The sequence below is a fragment of the Pelodiscus sinensis genome, chromosome 18 (genome assembly GCF_049634645.1).
Source record: "Pelodiscus sinensis isolate JC-2024 chromosome 18, ASM4963464v1, whole genome shotgun sequence".
Lineage (NCBI taxonomy): Eukaryota > Metazoa > Chordata > Testudines > Trionychidae > Pelodiscus > Pelodiscus sinensis.
In genome coordinates this window covers 3,206,630-3,223,599 of record NC_134728.1, presented here as the reverse complement: position 1 = coordinate 3,223,599, position 16,970 = coordinate 3,206,630, and the positions used below count along the sequence as shown (strand labels likewise).

Here is a 16,970-nt window from a genome sequence, read left to right as displayed (position 1 = left end):
AATAGTCAGCATGGATTCACAAAGGGTAAGTCATGCCTAACCAATCTGATTAGCTTCTATGATGAGGTAACTGGCTCTGTGGATGTGGGAAAGTCAGTGGATGTGATATACTTTGACTTTAGCAAGGCTTTTGATACTGTCTCCCACAATATTCTTGCCAACAAGTTAAGGGAATGTGGATTGGAAAAATGAACAGTAAGATGGATAGAAAGATGGCTAGAAGGCCGGGCCCAGCAGGTAGTGATCAACGGCTCGATGTCAGGATGGCGGTTGGTTTCTAGCGGAGTGCCCCGAGGTCTGGTTCTAGGACCGGTTTTGTTCAATATCTTTATTAATGACCTGGATGAGGCGATGGATTGCACCCTCAGCAAGTCTGTGGATGACACTAAGCTAGGGGGAGAGGTAGTTACGCTTGAGGGCAGAGATAGTATCCAGAGTAACTTAGACAAATTGGAGGATTGGGCCACAAGAAATCTGATGAGGTTCAACAAGGACAAGTGCAGAGTTCTGCACTTGGGACGGAAGAATCCCAAGCATTGTTACAGGCTGGGGACCAACCAGCTAAGTAGTAGTTCTGCAGAAAAGGACCTGGGGGTTACAGTGGATGAGAAGCTGGATATGAGTCAACAGTGTGCCCTTGTAGCCAAGAAGGCTAATGGCATATTAGGTTGCATTAAGAGGAGCATTGCCAGCAGATCCAGAGATGTCATTATTCCCCTTTATTTGGCTCTGGTGAGGCCACATCTGGAGTATTGTGTCCAGTTCTGGGCCCCTCACTACAAAAAGGATGTGGACGCATTGGAGAGGATCCAGCAGACAGCAACCAAAATGATTAGGGGGCTGGAGCATATGACCTGTGAGGAGAGGCTGAGGGAGTTGGGTCTATTTAGTCTGCAGAAGAGAAGAGGGAGGGGGGATTTGATAGCAGCCTTCAACTTCCTGGAAGGGGGGTTCCAAAGAGGATGGAGAGAGGCTGTTCTCAGTAGTGACAGATGGCAGAACAAGGAACAATGGTCTCAAGTTGTGGTGGGAGAGGTCCAGGTTGGATAGTAGGAAAAACTATTTCACTAGGAGGGCTCCTGGAATGGGTTCCCTAGGGGAGTAGTGGAGTCTCCATCTCTAGAGGTGTTTGTCTCGGCTTGACAAAGCCCTGGCTGAGTTGATTTAGTTGGGATTGGTCCTGCCTAGAGCAGGGGGCTGGACTTGACCTTCTGAGGTCTCTTCCAGCTCTGATTCTATGCAATGGGAATGAGACATCTAAATTGCTTAATTTTTCATCTTCAACTCTTTTACCAGTGGTGACCTAAATGAAGACACCCTTGAGACAGAAAATGCAGCAGCTGCTGCCGCTGCTGCCTTCACGGCTTCCACACATCTGAAAGAAGCTGTCTTAGGTAGGTTCGGTGTACTGCATTGGCCTTTATTGCAACCTTTCTCATACCAACTTTGCAGCCTCGGCAGTCCTGCTCCTTGGGGGTTTGTGTGCTGCAGATCTGCCTGGCTCAGCTGCCTGGGAGTACACCCTACTGCCAGCGAGAGTCCAAGAGCCTCCTTCCAGAGCAGGCAGGCTGTTTCACACATTTCCTGCAGGCATCACTGTAGCTGTCATGTACTCAAGGAAACAGAACAGTAGAGTCACAATTCTGCCTCTTAACTACATGTGACAAGGAGGAGTGGGTGTATGTTTTATAATACTCTGCTGCCCTCTTTTGCTTTAAAGTGGGATTGCTTGAGTTTATTCCCCATTAAATCTGCAACGATGGCTTTTTCTACACTGCCCCCTCTAGTGCAAAAATATGCAAATGAGGCAAAGCATGGAATATCGCCATGCCTCATTTGCATCATTAATGAGACTCTGTTTTTGCGCAAGTGGGGTTTTTTGCTAAAAAAAAAAGATCCTCATTAATTATGCAAATGAGGCACTATGATATTCCACGCTTTGCCTCATTTGCATATTTTTTGTGCAAGAGTGGGGAGTGTAGATATACCTGATGTGTTTTGGCCGTAGTTCAGCCATGGGATCAGATTTTCTATTTACAAGTAAAGGGACCATGGTACACAGAGTGCATGCCTGTGACTGAATTCATGCCTCAAAATTGTAACTCTCTCTGCCAATTGGGATGCAGTGTCATTAATGAGTTTAGTTCGGAAAGTCTCTCTGGGGTTTGCCATCCCCTTCATTATTTAGATTAAGTTTAATGAACTTATTCTAGTAATAAAAATAGTGACTCCCTGATCCCTGTAATAAAGCATTGATGCTCAGGCTTGGACACTGATGCTCTTGGGATGTTCCTGTGCTTCTTGTTGCAGTGGCTTCACTCCAGTGCAGGCAGGTAGGAGATACTCATCGACTGGGCTTGCAAGGGTTTAATTTTGCAGAAGACAGGGTTACCTGCTTATAAGCCCTCCTTTGGGCACTGTGGAATACCCACCTACCTTTAAAATAGACAGTTACACCTTAATAATGTGTGTGGCTATATCATCTGTCTCAAATTTTTCTTCATTCACATAAAGAATCAAATGTTCAGTCACAGACACTGACTTTTATGGGCCTTCGAAAATAGGCGTGCACTCATTTTGCCTGAGATCAGCTGGTTGCTTGGTATTGAAGGCTGGCTAAAAATTTGTCTGAAAAGTCTAATTTTCCTGCGTGGCTTCTCTTTTTGTACCCTGGCTTCTCTTTTTACCACTCTGTCCCAAAATGCCTTTAACCTTTGATGATAATCAGTAGTTGTAACTTATTTTCTTTTTGACCCTCCCCAAACCCTGCCCCTCGTTCCCTGTGAGAAGTGAAGATGGCTGAAGAGGAGGACAGCTTGGAAGCTGAGATTGTTTACCCTATCACCTGCGGAGATAGTAAAGCCAACCTGATATGGAGAAAGTTCGTATGCCCTGGCATTAATGTGAAATGTGTCCAGGTGAGGCTACAGAGTCCTCTGAAAGTCCATAAGGAAGGACCACACCTGTGTGTGTTTAGGTTGACCTCCTTGCCCAGAAAGGAGATTAAACACCACAGATGCTAATGAAATCCAACATTCCAGTTACCATTGCTATGAATCTGTCTGGTGCATGCTACCTGTTTGCTGAACACCACTCATATGCGGGTTCTAGTTGTGTGAGGAAGCAGGGCTCTGTTAGAATTGTGTTGCGATCTCCTTTCTCCTTGAAAGAAGGAAGACACTATTTTGCGTACCATTTGTTGTCCATTATGTGTCTTCAGAGCTTCAGAGGAAAACTGAGCAGCTCTGTCTGGCACTTCAACTTCAGTCTGGCTCTGCCTTTGAGCAGTTTTCTAAAATGTAGACACTCCCTTTATCATTATTAGTTTAAGGGAAATTGATACAGTGATGCAAACCTTCTTGGTAATGATGGCATTGACCTGTTTCCACTCTTTTCACTAAGGTGACTGGAGGGTGAAAAAACTCTTCATGAGTGGTAGAGTAGGGGGCACTTTTAATTCCCAGAACACATTTCATGGTAACACAGGCATCAAGGGTAAACAATAATCTGTTCCTTAAGTAAAGTGTGCTTTCAGGCCATGCTGCCAGAGGGTATTTGACGAGATGGCTTTCTCCCCCTCCTCTTGGAAAGATGGATCTTTCCATGTCTCTTTCTCTTTCTCTCGAAGGCAAACAGTAGAGACTGGAACAGATCAGTTGTGCCTGCTACCACCAGATATCAGCTTCTTCATTGTACTTGACTCTGGTTCCTGTTATAAGGAAATGTTCGTGTCATACAGCAGTTGGGAATATCAGATGTACTTGTTAGCATAGGAGGGAATGAAATGGGACCTAGGGGTAGCAAATCCATATTTTTCAAATTCCCCATAGAAGCTTTATTAAAGGACAACTGTAGAGCTTAGAAGATGGATAATGGGGTACAAAATCCTATGTCACCCATTCGAACCACCTGTAATGAGGGGAAAATGTCGGGTTCGCATGGCTATTCAATAGGAAATAAGCTGGTTGTCTGTCTAGTTTCCAGTGGGACAAATGTCCACATCATACAAGTGACTGCTGCAGTTGCCATTAATTATCCTTGTTGATGAACTCTGCAGAGGCCAAAGAATGAGTGGCCAAGAGGCTGGATCTTTGCAACTCTTCTGGTCAAGTCATAGTTGGAGCACTTGGAGGGGTTGACCACAGGGCAATGTGCTGCTCAGAAAACTGGATACCAACTGGTGGTTGGGAACAATTTGTTTTTGTCACTAATCTGCTTGATAGTGAGAGCAGATGAGAGCTAAATAAAACAGTGGTGGTATGGAGCAGCACACTATAATGCTAGGTATATTTTGCACAAATCACATTAAAAGGGTCTTGTATGACCTTCCTGTCTGATGCTTTGTGGTACATACAGCGCTAGAAGAATTTGTAACCAATTTCTGCTAAAGTTCAGGCTCTTTGCTTCTCTTACGATCTATTTTAGTGTAAACACAATATCCTAGTGAGTGATTTTCACTAGAGAGGGACCTAACCCACAAGTCCAATCACACTTCTCCAAAATTTGGAGGGTTTCAGATCAGGAGTTTTGGTAGGAGCCCAGCTTTGGTTTTAACAATACTGTTAAAACTTCGTCATCAGGGTTGTTCCACTCTGTCACTGGGTAGAGTGCTAGATATAGTGTATGCATCCTGGCATAACCTATGCCTGTCCTTACGTGGAACCAGTCTGCATTTCCTGCTGCATTATACCATGTTGTATTTCTCCCCTTTGCAGTACGATGACCATTTAATTAGTCCCAAAGAGTTTGTCCACTTGGCTGGCAAGTCAACCTTGAAGGACTGGAAACGAGCAATCCGGATGAATGGGATCATGCTCAGGTTAGTGCCTTTGTTTGCTTGTATGTGTCATGGATGGGCTTGGTTTCTTCTTTCTGGAAGAATCCAGGAGGATATTCTATATGCTCTGATACAGCTGTTGAGCAACTGAGTATGTGCCCTGAATACAGTGAAAATTTGTCCCAATACCTGTCCATCCATCTAGTGATCCGTTTTCTATAAGCGTTTTCTTTGTTGCAGGTAGGCAGAGGTGGTTAAGAAATTAGGGACTGTCACTTACCTGTTATAGTCTCAGGGCCACCATGTGATCTGCAGCTGCTTCTAGGGTAGTGCATGGCAGTTGTTTAACAACCACACGACAATAGCACTTAACAGTTTTAGAACAGGAAGTGAAGAAAATACACTATCCAGTTGGAAATTGTCACGTGGTTCGATTTATTTTAGCTCCTAGGGAAATCAGGACACTCCAGGGCTACTTAACCACGTTCTTGTTTATTGCAAGCTTTAAGCAATTAATACAGTTGTTTAAGTTTTACAAGCCTTAAAAACAATTACTATACAATTTAAACCTTAAATACTATAAATTCTAAAGCAATCAATAGAAGATCTACTGTAATACAATAATAAAGCTTAATTCACTTACACTTCACCCGTATGCTACCTACAGTACCAGGCAGGAGGTCATGGCTCTTTCTTCCCACACAATGGAACGCCATGCACTGGGTCACCGGTGTGAAGGGCCTGTTTACTTCTAGTTACATCGAGCAGGACCTGTGTGTCAATCCTGCCCATTCCCTCCCTCCATTGTTCTTACTAAGCCCATTTTATAGCAAAACAAGACTTGGTGGTTCTAATAATATTTACCAATTGATTACATATTGTGTAGGATACGTAAAATGCCCAGTACCCCATTTGGAGTACAACCTGTCACTCGGGATGTTGCCGCTATACGCGTAGTTGACAGTTTCATGGCTGCATCTGTAATTTTTTGCTTATCAGAAACAGACGTACCAGTACAAGGTTGCTCGTCCTGTGGTCTCGCTGTACCATGCTTAATCTGCATTGTTATTCAAAACATTCCTTCCTCTCGGGCCTTGCCTGCATGCTTATGTGCACCAGACTTGAGTCAGGCCTGGGTTTGCTTTTAGGCAGGTATTGGTATTTGTTGCCAAGGCAGGGTAGTGCAGGCTCCTCCACAGAAATGCAGGGGACATTTGGAAAGGCAAAACATTAGCTTCTTATCTGGACCTTGACAAGAATGAAAACCACATCTCCTCTCGCAAATAGTGTCGTGAGATCTTAATCACCCACAAGTTACCAGGCCGGGCTATTTACATCTCTTCTGAAAGGCAGAACTTGGGAGCGCTTTGTGGCCCCAACTGCCCTTCTGGAGCATCGCTTCATTGCTGACCGGGAGAAAGTTCCACCTGCTGAAGCCGCACTCCCTGCAGTACGAGATTGATCTGTCCGTACGTGGACACGCCCTCTGCTGTGTTATGTCTATTTTTTCTTCCCCAAAATCCTTACGTGTACCTTCCTCTTCTCTGACTTGGACTACAGGAATTCCTTTTATGATCTCCCAGACCACAAGCTTTCAACGTCTGTCTGACCGAAGTCCACTTGTTTCTTCATCTGTAGCCAGAAACAAAAAAGAAATCCTTTCCTATCTTGGAATCATCATGGGCTCCACAGTCTTTTCATAGCAACACTGTCCCACCCACACAGCTCCGGCAGTAACACAAACTGCTCTCATAATATGGTTAATCAGCTTTTACCCCTGGGTTCGTTGCAACTCCATACATCCGTGTTTTGGCCAGGCAGGTCTTCGGAGGAACAAAACCTGTTTTGCAAAAGATGTGGGAGGGCCAGCCCAGTAGCCTAGAAGCAACAGCCATTCAAGATGTTGTCTCTAGTCAGCAGAGGTTGTGTGTACTGTAGAGGCAGCGTGTTTAGTCCCTGTGGGTGGAGAGACCATCTGTGCCACTGTGGCAATGTCCTTTAGTTGAGTCGAGATGCCTTATTTCAAAAGGAGCTGCAGGCAGCCTTTTTTACACCCAGGGAGGATCTCCAGGATGTGGGGTAGATGGAGGGAGTACAAAGGGGAAACCAGCTTTCTGCTGTTTCATGATTAGTTTGAGCTTCTCTCTGTGCCATTCTCCAGAGAGGTTCTGTGATGACAGGTCAGATCAGAGTAAGACCTGACCTTGTCCTTCTCCTGCGCCTCCTCCTGTTTGATAACTCAGCCTGAAGTTTGTCAAAACAGCCCATTGTGACTTGATTTCCATTTCCTCTCCTTCCTTTAGCTGAGCATATTATCTGCTAAATAACCCATCCACAGAGCAGTCAGGCAGTAGTCAGAGAACTCTGTATGCTTGACCCTGGTTCTCCATAAATCTCAGACTTATTTCCCCAGCAAGATTCTCTTTTTGATCTTCCTAGGTATTTTCAGTCTTTCAGTGTTGTTTACAGCCGTCTGTTCCTGTAAGAGCTCATGCTGCATCCTGTTTCTTTTGGCCTCGATTAGAACTGCTTAGGTATATTTAGACCTCCTGCTTGAGGCATATTTACATTCTTTGAGCTATGGGAATTTGTCCTCTCTGCTAATCTGCCAGATTTGGAGAGGAGTCGCTACTGCATGATGATCAGTGAGGAAATCCTGTTCCAAGGGCCTGACTTGGAGTGGGTTTCAGCCTGGCCTCTCATCTGTGTGCACATACTCATAGATTCTGTCAGTGTGCTTGCAGAATTTTCACACACCTAATCAATCACCAGCAGAAGCAGGTGTGCACTAAGGTGTATGTGCCGTTTGGAATTCAAATCTGCTGCTGCTTCCTCGAACCTTATTCTACTTGGATAATAGCCACTTCCTGATTTTAATAACCTGCTGTCACACTCGCTTTCATGGGTTTTCCTTTCATATACATTACTGTGCTCATTCCACAAGGTGCTTTCTGTTAGGCAGTATGGGAGCCTTAAAATTAAATCTGTTTTTATCTACCTTGCAGGCTCCCTAGGTCCTGCCTTCACTTCGCTTCGCTTTGCCAATGTAGCCATCTGCACTGAAGGACTGAATGAAAGAAACTGCAGCATAGTGCCCTTCACCCTGAAGAGTCCATGTTTCCCTTCTTCATCTTTAGTGCTTTGTAACTTTTTCCTTGTAGAGCAGACAGAGTATCTGGGGCAAACACTTGGCCACACAGTGCTCCTCACCCATTCCATTTCTCACAAAAGGCCTGCTTGGACAGGCTAGTCAATGGCTTCTCCACCCAAACATTTGTACATTAAGGCCCCATCTACACAGGCCTTTCAGCAGTCTTGTGTTCATCACAGTTCAGACCCATTTGTGGTCAAACCAGCTTCTAATGTGCCTTGCTCAGCCTGTAGGTTCAAACCATGTTCAGAAACCACACTCCTAGGTCTCTGTCTTGGCTCGAATGTGGATATTCTGGCTCAGTTTTGCCCTGTTCACAATGTATTAGCACGTTACTCACCTCCAGTGAGTGGTATAGTTAACTCACATGTAAGGGCTGTATAGAAGGGGATTAAATGCTTGTCTTGTTGATATTTCCCCCCTTTACCTATCAAAGTACACGTTTCTCTCACTCACACTTTCATTTATGGACCACTGATTTGGTTAATTTAATGTTCCCTCCAGAATCAGATAATAGGGAGAAAAGAGAAGCAACTCGCTCTTGGCCCATTGCCTCTGCCAGCCCCTCTGATCTTTAGGGGATGGGAACTAGAAGTGTGAGGCTGCAGCAGCACCCACGAAGCTGATTGCAATAGTCTTAAATGTAAGGGGAAAGAAGGGTAGGAAGCTAAAGTGCAGAATTGATTCGTGCAGGGTTTTGAGAGGTTTGAAATGCAGATAAATCCTGCAGCACAGGAGCTGTTTTCCAGCGCTCTGCCTCACTGTGTCTGTGCCAGACTGATACACGCGTGTCCTCATGCTTGTTCTTTGTGCTGCAGGAAGATCATGGACTCTGGAGAGTTGGATTTCTACCAGCATACCAAGGTCTGCTCAAACACCTGCCGAAGCACTAAAATTGACCTGACCGGCGCGAGAGTGTCTTTAACCAGCCAGACGTCAACAGAGTATATTCCTCTCACTCCTGCCTCTGCAGATGGTATGTCTAGTGTTTTCCACAGTCCTCACTACTGGGGCTCTTCAGAATCAGAGTTTAATTACTATTTCCTTTTGCTACTTTTTCCTCCTTCACTTCTTCCCTCCCCCTGTTGCTAGGTCTCATGTTGGAGCTCTGCAGAAGCATCCATTGTAACGCCGCATGGCAGAGCAGTCGCTGGCAGGAAGGAAGGCTCTTTGGTGTTCTGTAAAAAGAATGTTCATTCTAAAGCAGGGGTCTTAAACTCACGGCTTGGGGGCCATCTGCAGCCTGAGCAGTTCCACAATCTGGCCTGCGCATGGCTGCTAGCAGCTGAGTCCCTGCAGCCCTCGGGCAGGTGTCCATCCCCTTCCTCCAAGTCCAGCCCCTGCTCCGTCCCTAACCTCTCTCTTCCTGCCCATGCTCTGCCCTGTCCCTGATCACACTTCTTCCCTCCAGTCCCCTCCCCTGAGGGATGCAGCCTTGGGAATTACTAGGGCGACCTGGCGCAAGGTAGCAGCAGAGGCTGGGCCCACAGCGATGAGAGCTGCGGGGAAGCGGAGTGACACGGCAGCCTCCGCTGCTATCTCCCAGGCCGACCAATTCGCTCCACTTCACCATGGCTGTGGAAAGCAAAGCGCCCCAGCCCCAGTCTGTGCTAGCTTGGGAGATGGTGGCAGAGCCGCATTGCTCCACTTCCCTGCAGCTCCCACTGCCACTGTGGGTGTGAGGGGCCTGACTCCTGCTGCCAGCCCCAGCCTGCCAGGGCCCCGCAAGTCAACCTGAGAACCGAGGAGCGGGGTATGCACAGGATGGCCACCCCAAACCTTCCTATGAACAAGATGGCTCTGCACACGCCTCTCTCAGGCCACAAAGGACGTGCCGGTAGCGGCCAGAAGCTGCTTTAGCCCTGCTGTGCTACCCATGGTTGCACTGTGGGCCCTGGAGAGTAGGCACCCTTGGGGTAGCAAGCAGATTCAGAAGAAATAAGGGGGGTATGCATGGAGACCTCTGACCCTCCCTGCCAGAGGGGAGAGCCCATTGGCCCACTAGGAGGATTTGAGGACTGTCCCTGTCCCCGAGAGAGTGATTTTGAGACCCCTGTTCTAAAGTTACTCATACTGCATCCTGGCTTACTAAGAGTGCAGAGCCAAAGTAGCTGCCTCCAGATAACCTGCAGGAATGTAGTAGTCCTCATGTGATTTGGTCATCCTTCTGTGCCAGCATCTGATTAGCTGCCCTCACGGTTCAAAGGTGACACCTGATTTCCTGCAGAATAATTTACATATTTTCATTTAAGGCTCCGTTTCTGAATTATTACTTTTGTCTGATGACCGATTAAATAAAGCCACAGATTGCTACAAATTTCTGTCAGATCTCATGTAAATGTTACAGAAGTGAATTTAAAAAAGACATTGGTTTAGAGCTTAAGATCTAGATTTGATTTACCATAAGTAGGGAATATTCTGTAGAAATGTGCTCTTATTTCTAAATACTTCATATTTGCTAATTCTTTTGCCCCTGCAAACTTACAAAATAAAAAAAATCTGATAACCAAAGACTGTGGAGGAGAAAAGCAAAAATTGTTTTTGCATCCCTGTGTTGGCTCTGCCCAGAACATTTTACAATTGATCCTCATGCTTTGGGCTAGGACTTATGGGTGCTGTACCGGTTTAACCCATGGTTTCTTTCAGTAGTAGTACCACCCGACAGCATGGCTCTAACCCTTGTTGCTGTGAGCAATTCTGTTCAGATAGTCTATGATGTTAACATGCAAACCAGGATGTTCTCACACTGTTGGTGTCAGGCTGAATTTGGCACGAATGGGAAAACCCAGATTTGCAGCGTGGAAGGAACAAACTCCCCAGGGAATTAAGTGAAAGCTACAGAGTGTTACAAACTGTGCTTCTCTTTCAGGAGAGCATGATCACTGGAGCTCTGGCCCAGATTTTGAGTTATACAGCTCCTGCATGCAGTTTGACATCCTCCTGGCAACTCAACTGACATGTGACTCCTTTGTCCCTATAGTAACAATACCATAGAGATTAGAAAGGGCTGTGGAGAGCAGAGATCATATGAGTGGCTGGCCGGAGTTACGATCACAGTCAGATGCTGGAAGCAGCAAGGGTAGAACAGTATCCCAAAGTGTATTATCTGTAGCACCGAGGGAACCTGTTCAGTCTTCAGGCCTGTCAACATGCCGGTCAGAGGTAGTCTGATATGAATTTTGTGCCTCTTTCATGTCCTATAGATTGGCAACAAACCAGGTAATTGCCCTGAACACTTACCAGACCAGATACAAACTCTACTTGCCAGCCCTCGTTTATAATAATAATAGAAAAATTCATGTAATAAAAATTAATCTCCCTGAAGCAAATAGAATTTGCAAGAGCTACGTAAATAGTGACTTGTGTATTGCCCAGCTGCGTGGAAAGGGAAGCAAAGCTCACACTATGGCCAGACGTGACTTTTTATTTCCCACTGCAGCGTCTGTTTATTCGGCTTTCCGCTGGAGGAGACGTGTACTGCACAGGCTTGCCTGTAATCCTGAGTGGGTGTATAATGCAGGGACAACCTGACGCTATGTGGCAAGACAATAGAAAAGCCATGACTTATTGTGTTTACTTTTCCTTTTCAATCTTGGTTGCAGTAAATGGCTCTCCTGCTACAATCACCATAGAAACTTGTGAGGAAGCCAGCGATTGGACCACTAGCATTGGAGGTACAGTTAGGAAAACCACAAGACATGATGCTGTCAATGTCTCCTGTCATACTCCATGTGGGCTACCTGTGTTTGACAGGGATATAGGGGGAGAAAGAAAAAAAAAAAGTTAGGGTGAGTAGGAAAACAGTTTCTGCCTGTAGGTGTTCCCATATTCAGCTGCCTGATCTTCATGGTATTTATTTGCCATAGCTTTAGATCTTTGTGTAGAGGACTAAGTCCTTTGAGTTTGCAGTGTGGCCACAAAGCATCTTCTTGGCGTGAAATTGCTCCCAAGTGTCAGAATACCCAAATTCTGGCCAGTGCCATCAGCGGGACCTGAGTGTGAGTCCCACGCTTTCTCTCATGCTTCTCTGATTCAGTGGAATTAGGGAGCGTCATGGAGGATGACATCTGACCCCCAATTGGTTTAGTGGTGCTAAATCCAGTTGCCAGTGCTGAATTGTGGCAGAGGAGTGAGAGAGACTCCTGGGGGAGCTCTACCTCAGCTCTGGCTCGGGGTTCAAAGTGACTCAGAGGGCTCTTCCACAACTTCTCTGCCCTCTTGGGCAGGATCAGTTCTGTCTGATATGGGGAATGGGAGGACTATAAAAGGAATGTGTGTTTTTCCTTTAAAGCTATGGTGGTGAAACACTGGAATGGGCTCCCTAGAGAGGGGGTAGACTCTCCATCTCTAGAAGTTTAAGTCCTGGCTTGACAAAGTCGTGCTGGGATGGTCCAGCTTTGGGCAGGGGGTTTGACTCGATGACTCCTGAGGTCTCGGCCAGCCCTAGGATTCTACGATTCTGTGCAAACGACTTAGCTTCTCCCCCATTGCCTCAGGATGCCTGTTCTTGCTGGGTTTTGCCCCATCCCCGTTTGCCTAGAGACCAGAATGGCTTCTGCCTCTATCCCCACCACAGCCAAGTTTAGGGTGAGCCCCTGCCTTTCAATAGGCTTGCTGGATGTGCGCCCCTTTTACATCACAATAAGACATGGTGCTGTATCAGTCACTCAGCCCCCCAATGCCTTTTTCTGGTGCTCTGAGATTCGCTTGTGCTTGCTGCTCCCCCAGATGACACGTTTACATTCTGGAGAGGTCTGAAGGATGCAGGGCTGCTGGATGAAGTGATCGAAGAGTTTCATCAGGAGCTTATGGAGACCATGAAGGGCTTACAGCAGCGGGTCCAGGATCCTCCCCTACAGCTCAGCGGTAAGAGCCTGATTTCAGGAGCTAATAAACAGAATCTTTGTGTCTTCTTTGTTGTTGTTGTTTATTAAATGGCGGAAAACCTTTGTAAATGCAGAGTTAAGGCTTCCAGGTAATAGCTCACTCCCTCTCAGGACATTGAGTTCAGCAAAACGTCGTCTTCTGAAAACCAAGTTAAGGTAAACACACTCACAGCCTTAACTCTGCCCAATTTGAGTATGGCCCCCACAATACCTATAATACATTTCTCTCTGCCTTGTTGTCATAGTGGACAGGTGCTGTCTGCACTGAAGTACTCCTACAAAGTACTGCATTTGTCAAATTTGAGAGCTACTTCTGACCTTTTTACAGCCCTGCACACATGCATGTGGTCTGCCATGTAAACCTATATTTTCCCCTGCCCATTAAATCCATACATCCCCCCTTGCTGCTGACACCCGATGTGATTCTGCACTGACATGTGCCCCTCTTTCCTTTGATATCATGCCTGGGGGAAACTCTGAGCCAGATCTCCTCCTATCACAATCTCAGCTCTTCTAAGCTGTTCCAACTTATTCCTCCACTATTCAGTACAGTTACTGACACAGGGACTCCAGCTGGAGTGCATGGAGATCATTCCTAGTGGTTCTTGCCAGCCCCAGGGAGGCAGAACTGAGGTTGCATAGGGGTTACCATTACTTTAAGCATCAGAGAAGACCAGTGCATCTCTCCTTCTCTAAACCCTGCCTCAAAATGTTGCCTTCTCCCCAATACTTCTAATGCCCTTTCCCATCCCATTACGCCATTATTCGGCAATGTAGTTTAACCATTACCATATATGAAAGTAGCTTCTTGCTGACTCCTGCTCTGTGCTGCTGTGTACACACATAACACGAATCAGCTTGTTGGAATACTTCCTGCTGCCTTAGTTATGTAGCCCGAGCTGTACACTGAGCTGGTTCCGGTCCCACTCCCACTACACCCCACTGTTTGATTCCTTGCCCTGCCGTTTGAGAGCTGGGATTCCTCGCCCCACCATTTGAGAGCTGCTGCTTTAGTATGTTCGTGTTTTACAAAGAAAAAGGTAAATTCTTTCTGTAGGGAATGATTCTCTCCTCTGTGAGCTGTATCCATTTTTCTGTTTTCAAGACGCTGTTTTGCTCAACAACATAGTTCAGAACTTTGGCATGCTGGACCTGGTGAAGAAAGTTCTAGCGAGCCACAAGTGCCAGATGGATCGCTCAAGAGAACAATACACACGGGATCTCGCAGGTATGCCGAACTGGAATTTCAGTGTCTCTTCTGTTGGAATTGTCAGAGGTGTTTTGTGTGTAGAACAGTAGGGGTTTTTTTGTTTTTGCTAAGCCAATGCTTGGAATGATTGTTCAGTTTAGATTGGAACGATGCCCAAGAATCCGCTAACTTGCCTTGCTTATTGTACTTTCAGTTGTTATGCAGTAAAAACTAGGCCGCTGGGAAGCTTATGCTAGGTGGAAGTTGGCGAGTACTGTACTAACAATTATTACGGCCTCTTCCTTTTAGCGTTGGAACAGCAGTGTGACGAGCACCGCAAGCGCGCAAAGGAGCTGAAGCACAAATCGCAGCACCTCAACAATGTGTTGATGACGCTGACTCCAGTCTCCATCCCAGCACCTTTAAAACGCCCCAGACTTACCAGGGCCACATCTGGGCCAGCTGCTATCACCTCTCAAGTCCTGGCCCAGTCAGCACAAATTGCCTTGGCCCCAGGAGTGCCTGTTTCTCAGCTTGCCAACCTCCCTCTCAGCAAAATGGTGTCTGCTCTTCCAGCCTCGGTGCTTGGGAAAAGTACGTCCTCGGCTTCCTCAGCCAGCTCCCCGGCCTCCCCGTTATTGGGGGGATACACTGTACTGGCCTCCTCAGGCTCTAGTTTCCCCAACACCGTTGAGATCCATCCCGACGCTTCCAACTTGACAGTCCTCAGCACAGCGGCCATACAAGATGGCAGCACTGTGGTGAAAGTGGTGAGCCCTTTCCAACTGCTCACTCTCCCGGGACTGGGCGCCACCATACAGAACGTAACACAAATGGCTCCCAGCGGGAGCACAATTGTGACGGTGCCGTCTAGTGCTGTCGAGGGCGCCACAGTGTCAGACGAACACACCACCACAATCGAGGTGACAACAGTGGCAGAAGAGCCAGAACAGAAATGAAAAGGGGACTTGCCTGGAGGGACTTTCTTTTGTGACGTACTCTGGCTTGAACTGCCTTTTTTCTGCCTGTGCTGGGGGAAGAGGAAACAGTGTAAAGAGGGCACAGGGAATGGAGACTGAGAGAGATTGGCTAAAAGGAGTAGAATAAGGTTTGAGCCAAAGAAAGGGAAAAGAGAGACCATCAGAAAAAGCGTGGGGGGAGGGGAATGAATCACACTGGCCCATTAACCAGTTTACATATAAAGCTTTCCTCCCGTGTTTTCCTGGAATACATGTTATCTCCATGTCTAGTACACTAGCTCTGCATCATCTCTAGCCATCTCAGCTGGGGCGGAGCATCGAGAAAAGCAGATACAGGCAGGGCCTGAACAGGGACCGAGCAGAAAGCAGCGAAAGGTTAAGGAAACGATAGATGCCGAGGCATTTTACCAGACGCTACGGCGTAAGTGGCAAAGGAACACTCCTGAGTTCTGGCACGATTCAATCCTGCATGTAGGCCAGTGATCCCAGGGAATCTGCGCTTCCCCTTCACAGCAGAGAGCAGTTTGGGAAGCTGGTGTTTTGGAGGGTGGGCTGGTACAGCGCGCATAACTGGGCATGAAGAATGTGCATGACAGTTGAGGTGAAGCAGCTGTGGACCAGGGAAGGTCCTCTGATGTGTGGCAGTCACAGGGCTGAGCCACGTGACCCTTGTTGCTGGTTTCTACACAGAATGGGTTTGAGTAGTGAAATGCAGTATCTCCGTGTTACCTAATGTGTAGTCTCTTCATTACGAGTGAGACGCTGGTCTCCCAAGTCTGATCGTTGATGGGGTAGGGAGACAGGTGTTAAAGGTTTTGGTTCCATCCAGGCTCAGGTGTGGAAAATCGATATCTTCTGAGGATCGAGGGTCTCCTGTTTTCTAAAAATATACATATATATCTTTGGGGGTTTTTTAAAAAAAGAAACTCTTGTGGCCCTAGTGGTTGTGATGATGTCCAAGGGCACAGTTGTACTGTGGAGTGTGCAGAGAAACCAATTAAATAATAGCACTAAGAGACGTGACAACTTTTTCCATCTTAACAGGCGTTAGCTGTGAAATCTAATCGTCTCCATGTCTCTGCTAATCTTATAAGAAGCAGCTAGCCAACGAGCCTTATCTAGTGTGACTGGTGCTCTTCGCCCCCTGCATGTGTCTAAAAGGATGTTTTGTGGGCTCGAAGGTTTGAATATGCAAAAACAATATTCAGATACCAACTACTCTTCTGATGAGTCAGCCCATGGAAAGGCTCGCAACTGTCCTTATTTTTGTAAAAAGGTGTGTGTGTGGGGGGGGGTGCGTGTGTGAAAATGACATTTCACCTGGAGACAGTGTTAAAGGGGCTGGATTCCTGCAGCACGGGTTTTCTATGGGCTTGATCTGGCAGCAACAGCAGCAGCAACAGGCCACTTAAATAAGCTAATAAATATTTTTGAAAGTGCTGCTGGTTTATTGCATCTCCTTGTCTGTGTCTGATTGTTAACACGAGTATTAAAGCACAAAAGTAGCTCCAAGAACGAACAGAACCCTCTTGCCTTTCTCCCCAGGCCGTCCATACACACACTTGAGGCAAGATACTGCCAATCCTTCCAAAATGTTGGCCAGACACAGGTTCAGGTTATATTTAGGAAGTTATTTTCCTTGTGCTGCGGTGGTAGGAAACAGGCTAGGGTGCTTCCCTTCACACGATCATAATGTGGTGTGTTAGCAAAGCAAAGTGAATGTCACTGCAGGCTTGGCTTGGTTGGAAAGAAATGTTCTTTTGTGTGCTGCCCTTCGGAAAGAGTTAATAGTGGCAAAGCTTTAGATCTGGGATTGGCATCCCCCGATGCTTTCTTCACTGCTCCTTTTTCCTAGGCCAGCCTGGAATTCCATACGTCGGTGCTAATAAAGCCCTAAGGATGGATGAGGCATGTTGTCGTTCATGTCTTTACGTAGCATTTTTAAAGGTTCTAGGGCTTTTAATAAAGAACTAGAATGTAAATGATA

General features: G+C 46.5%; 1 protein-coding gene across 10 annotated transcripts in view; it reads left to right on the top strand.

Moving 5' to 3' along the window:
* GMEB2 (glucocorticoid modulatory element binding protein 2) overlaps positions 1-16,422 on the top strand; it is a 52,107-nt gene extending 35,685 nt beyond the window's left edge. For 3 of the 10 annotated variants that reach the window (XM_075900936.1, XM_075900934.1, XM_025189347.2), the window contains exons 3-11: positions 1,297-1,394; positions 2,311-2,333; positions 2,796-2,918; positions 4,716-4,819; positions 8,747-8,904; positions 11,531-11,602; positions 12,657-12,794; positions 13,920-14,042; positions 14,313-16,422. In XM_075900936.1, the coding sequence (XP_075757051.1) occupies positions 1,297-1,394; positions 2,311-2,333; positions 2,796-2,918; positions 4,716-4,819; positions 8,747-8,904; positions 11,531-11,602; positions 12,657-12,794; positions 13,920-14,042; positions 14,313-14,962 (1,489 nt within the window). In that variant the 3' untranslated portion in view covers positions 14,963-16,422. Of the gene's footprint in view, positions 1-1,296; positions 1,395-2,250; positions 2,334-2,790; positions 2,919-4,715; positions 4,820-8,746; positions 8,905-11,530; positions 11,603-12,656; positions 12,795-13,919; positions 14,043-14,312 lie in introns of all 10 variants that reach the window. The other 7 variants (XM_075900937.1, XM_075900935.1, XM_075900939.1 and 4 more) reach the window with 4 other exon arrangements.
* Positions 16,423-16,970: the final 548 nt, after the last annotated feature.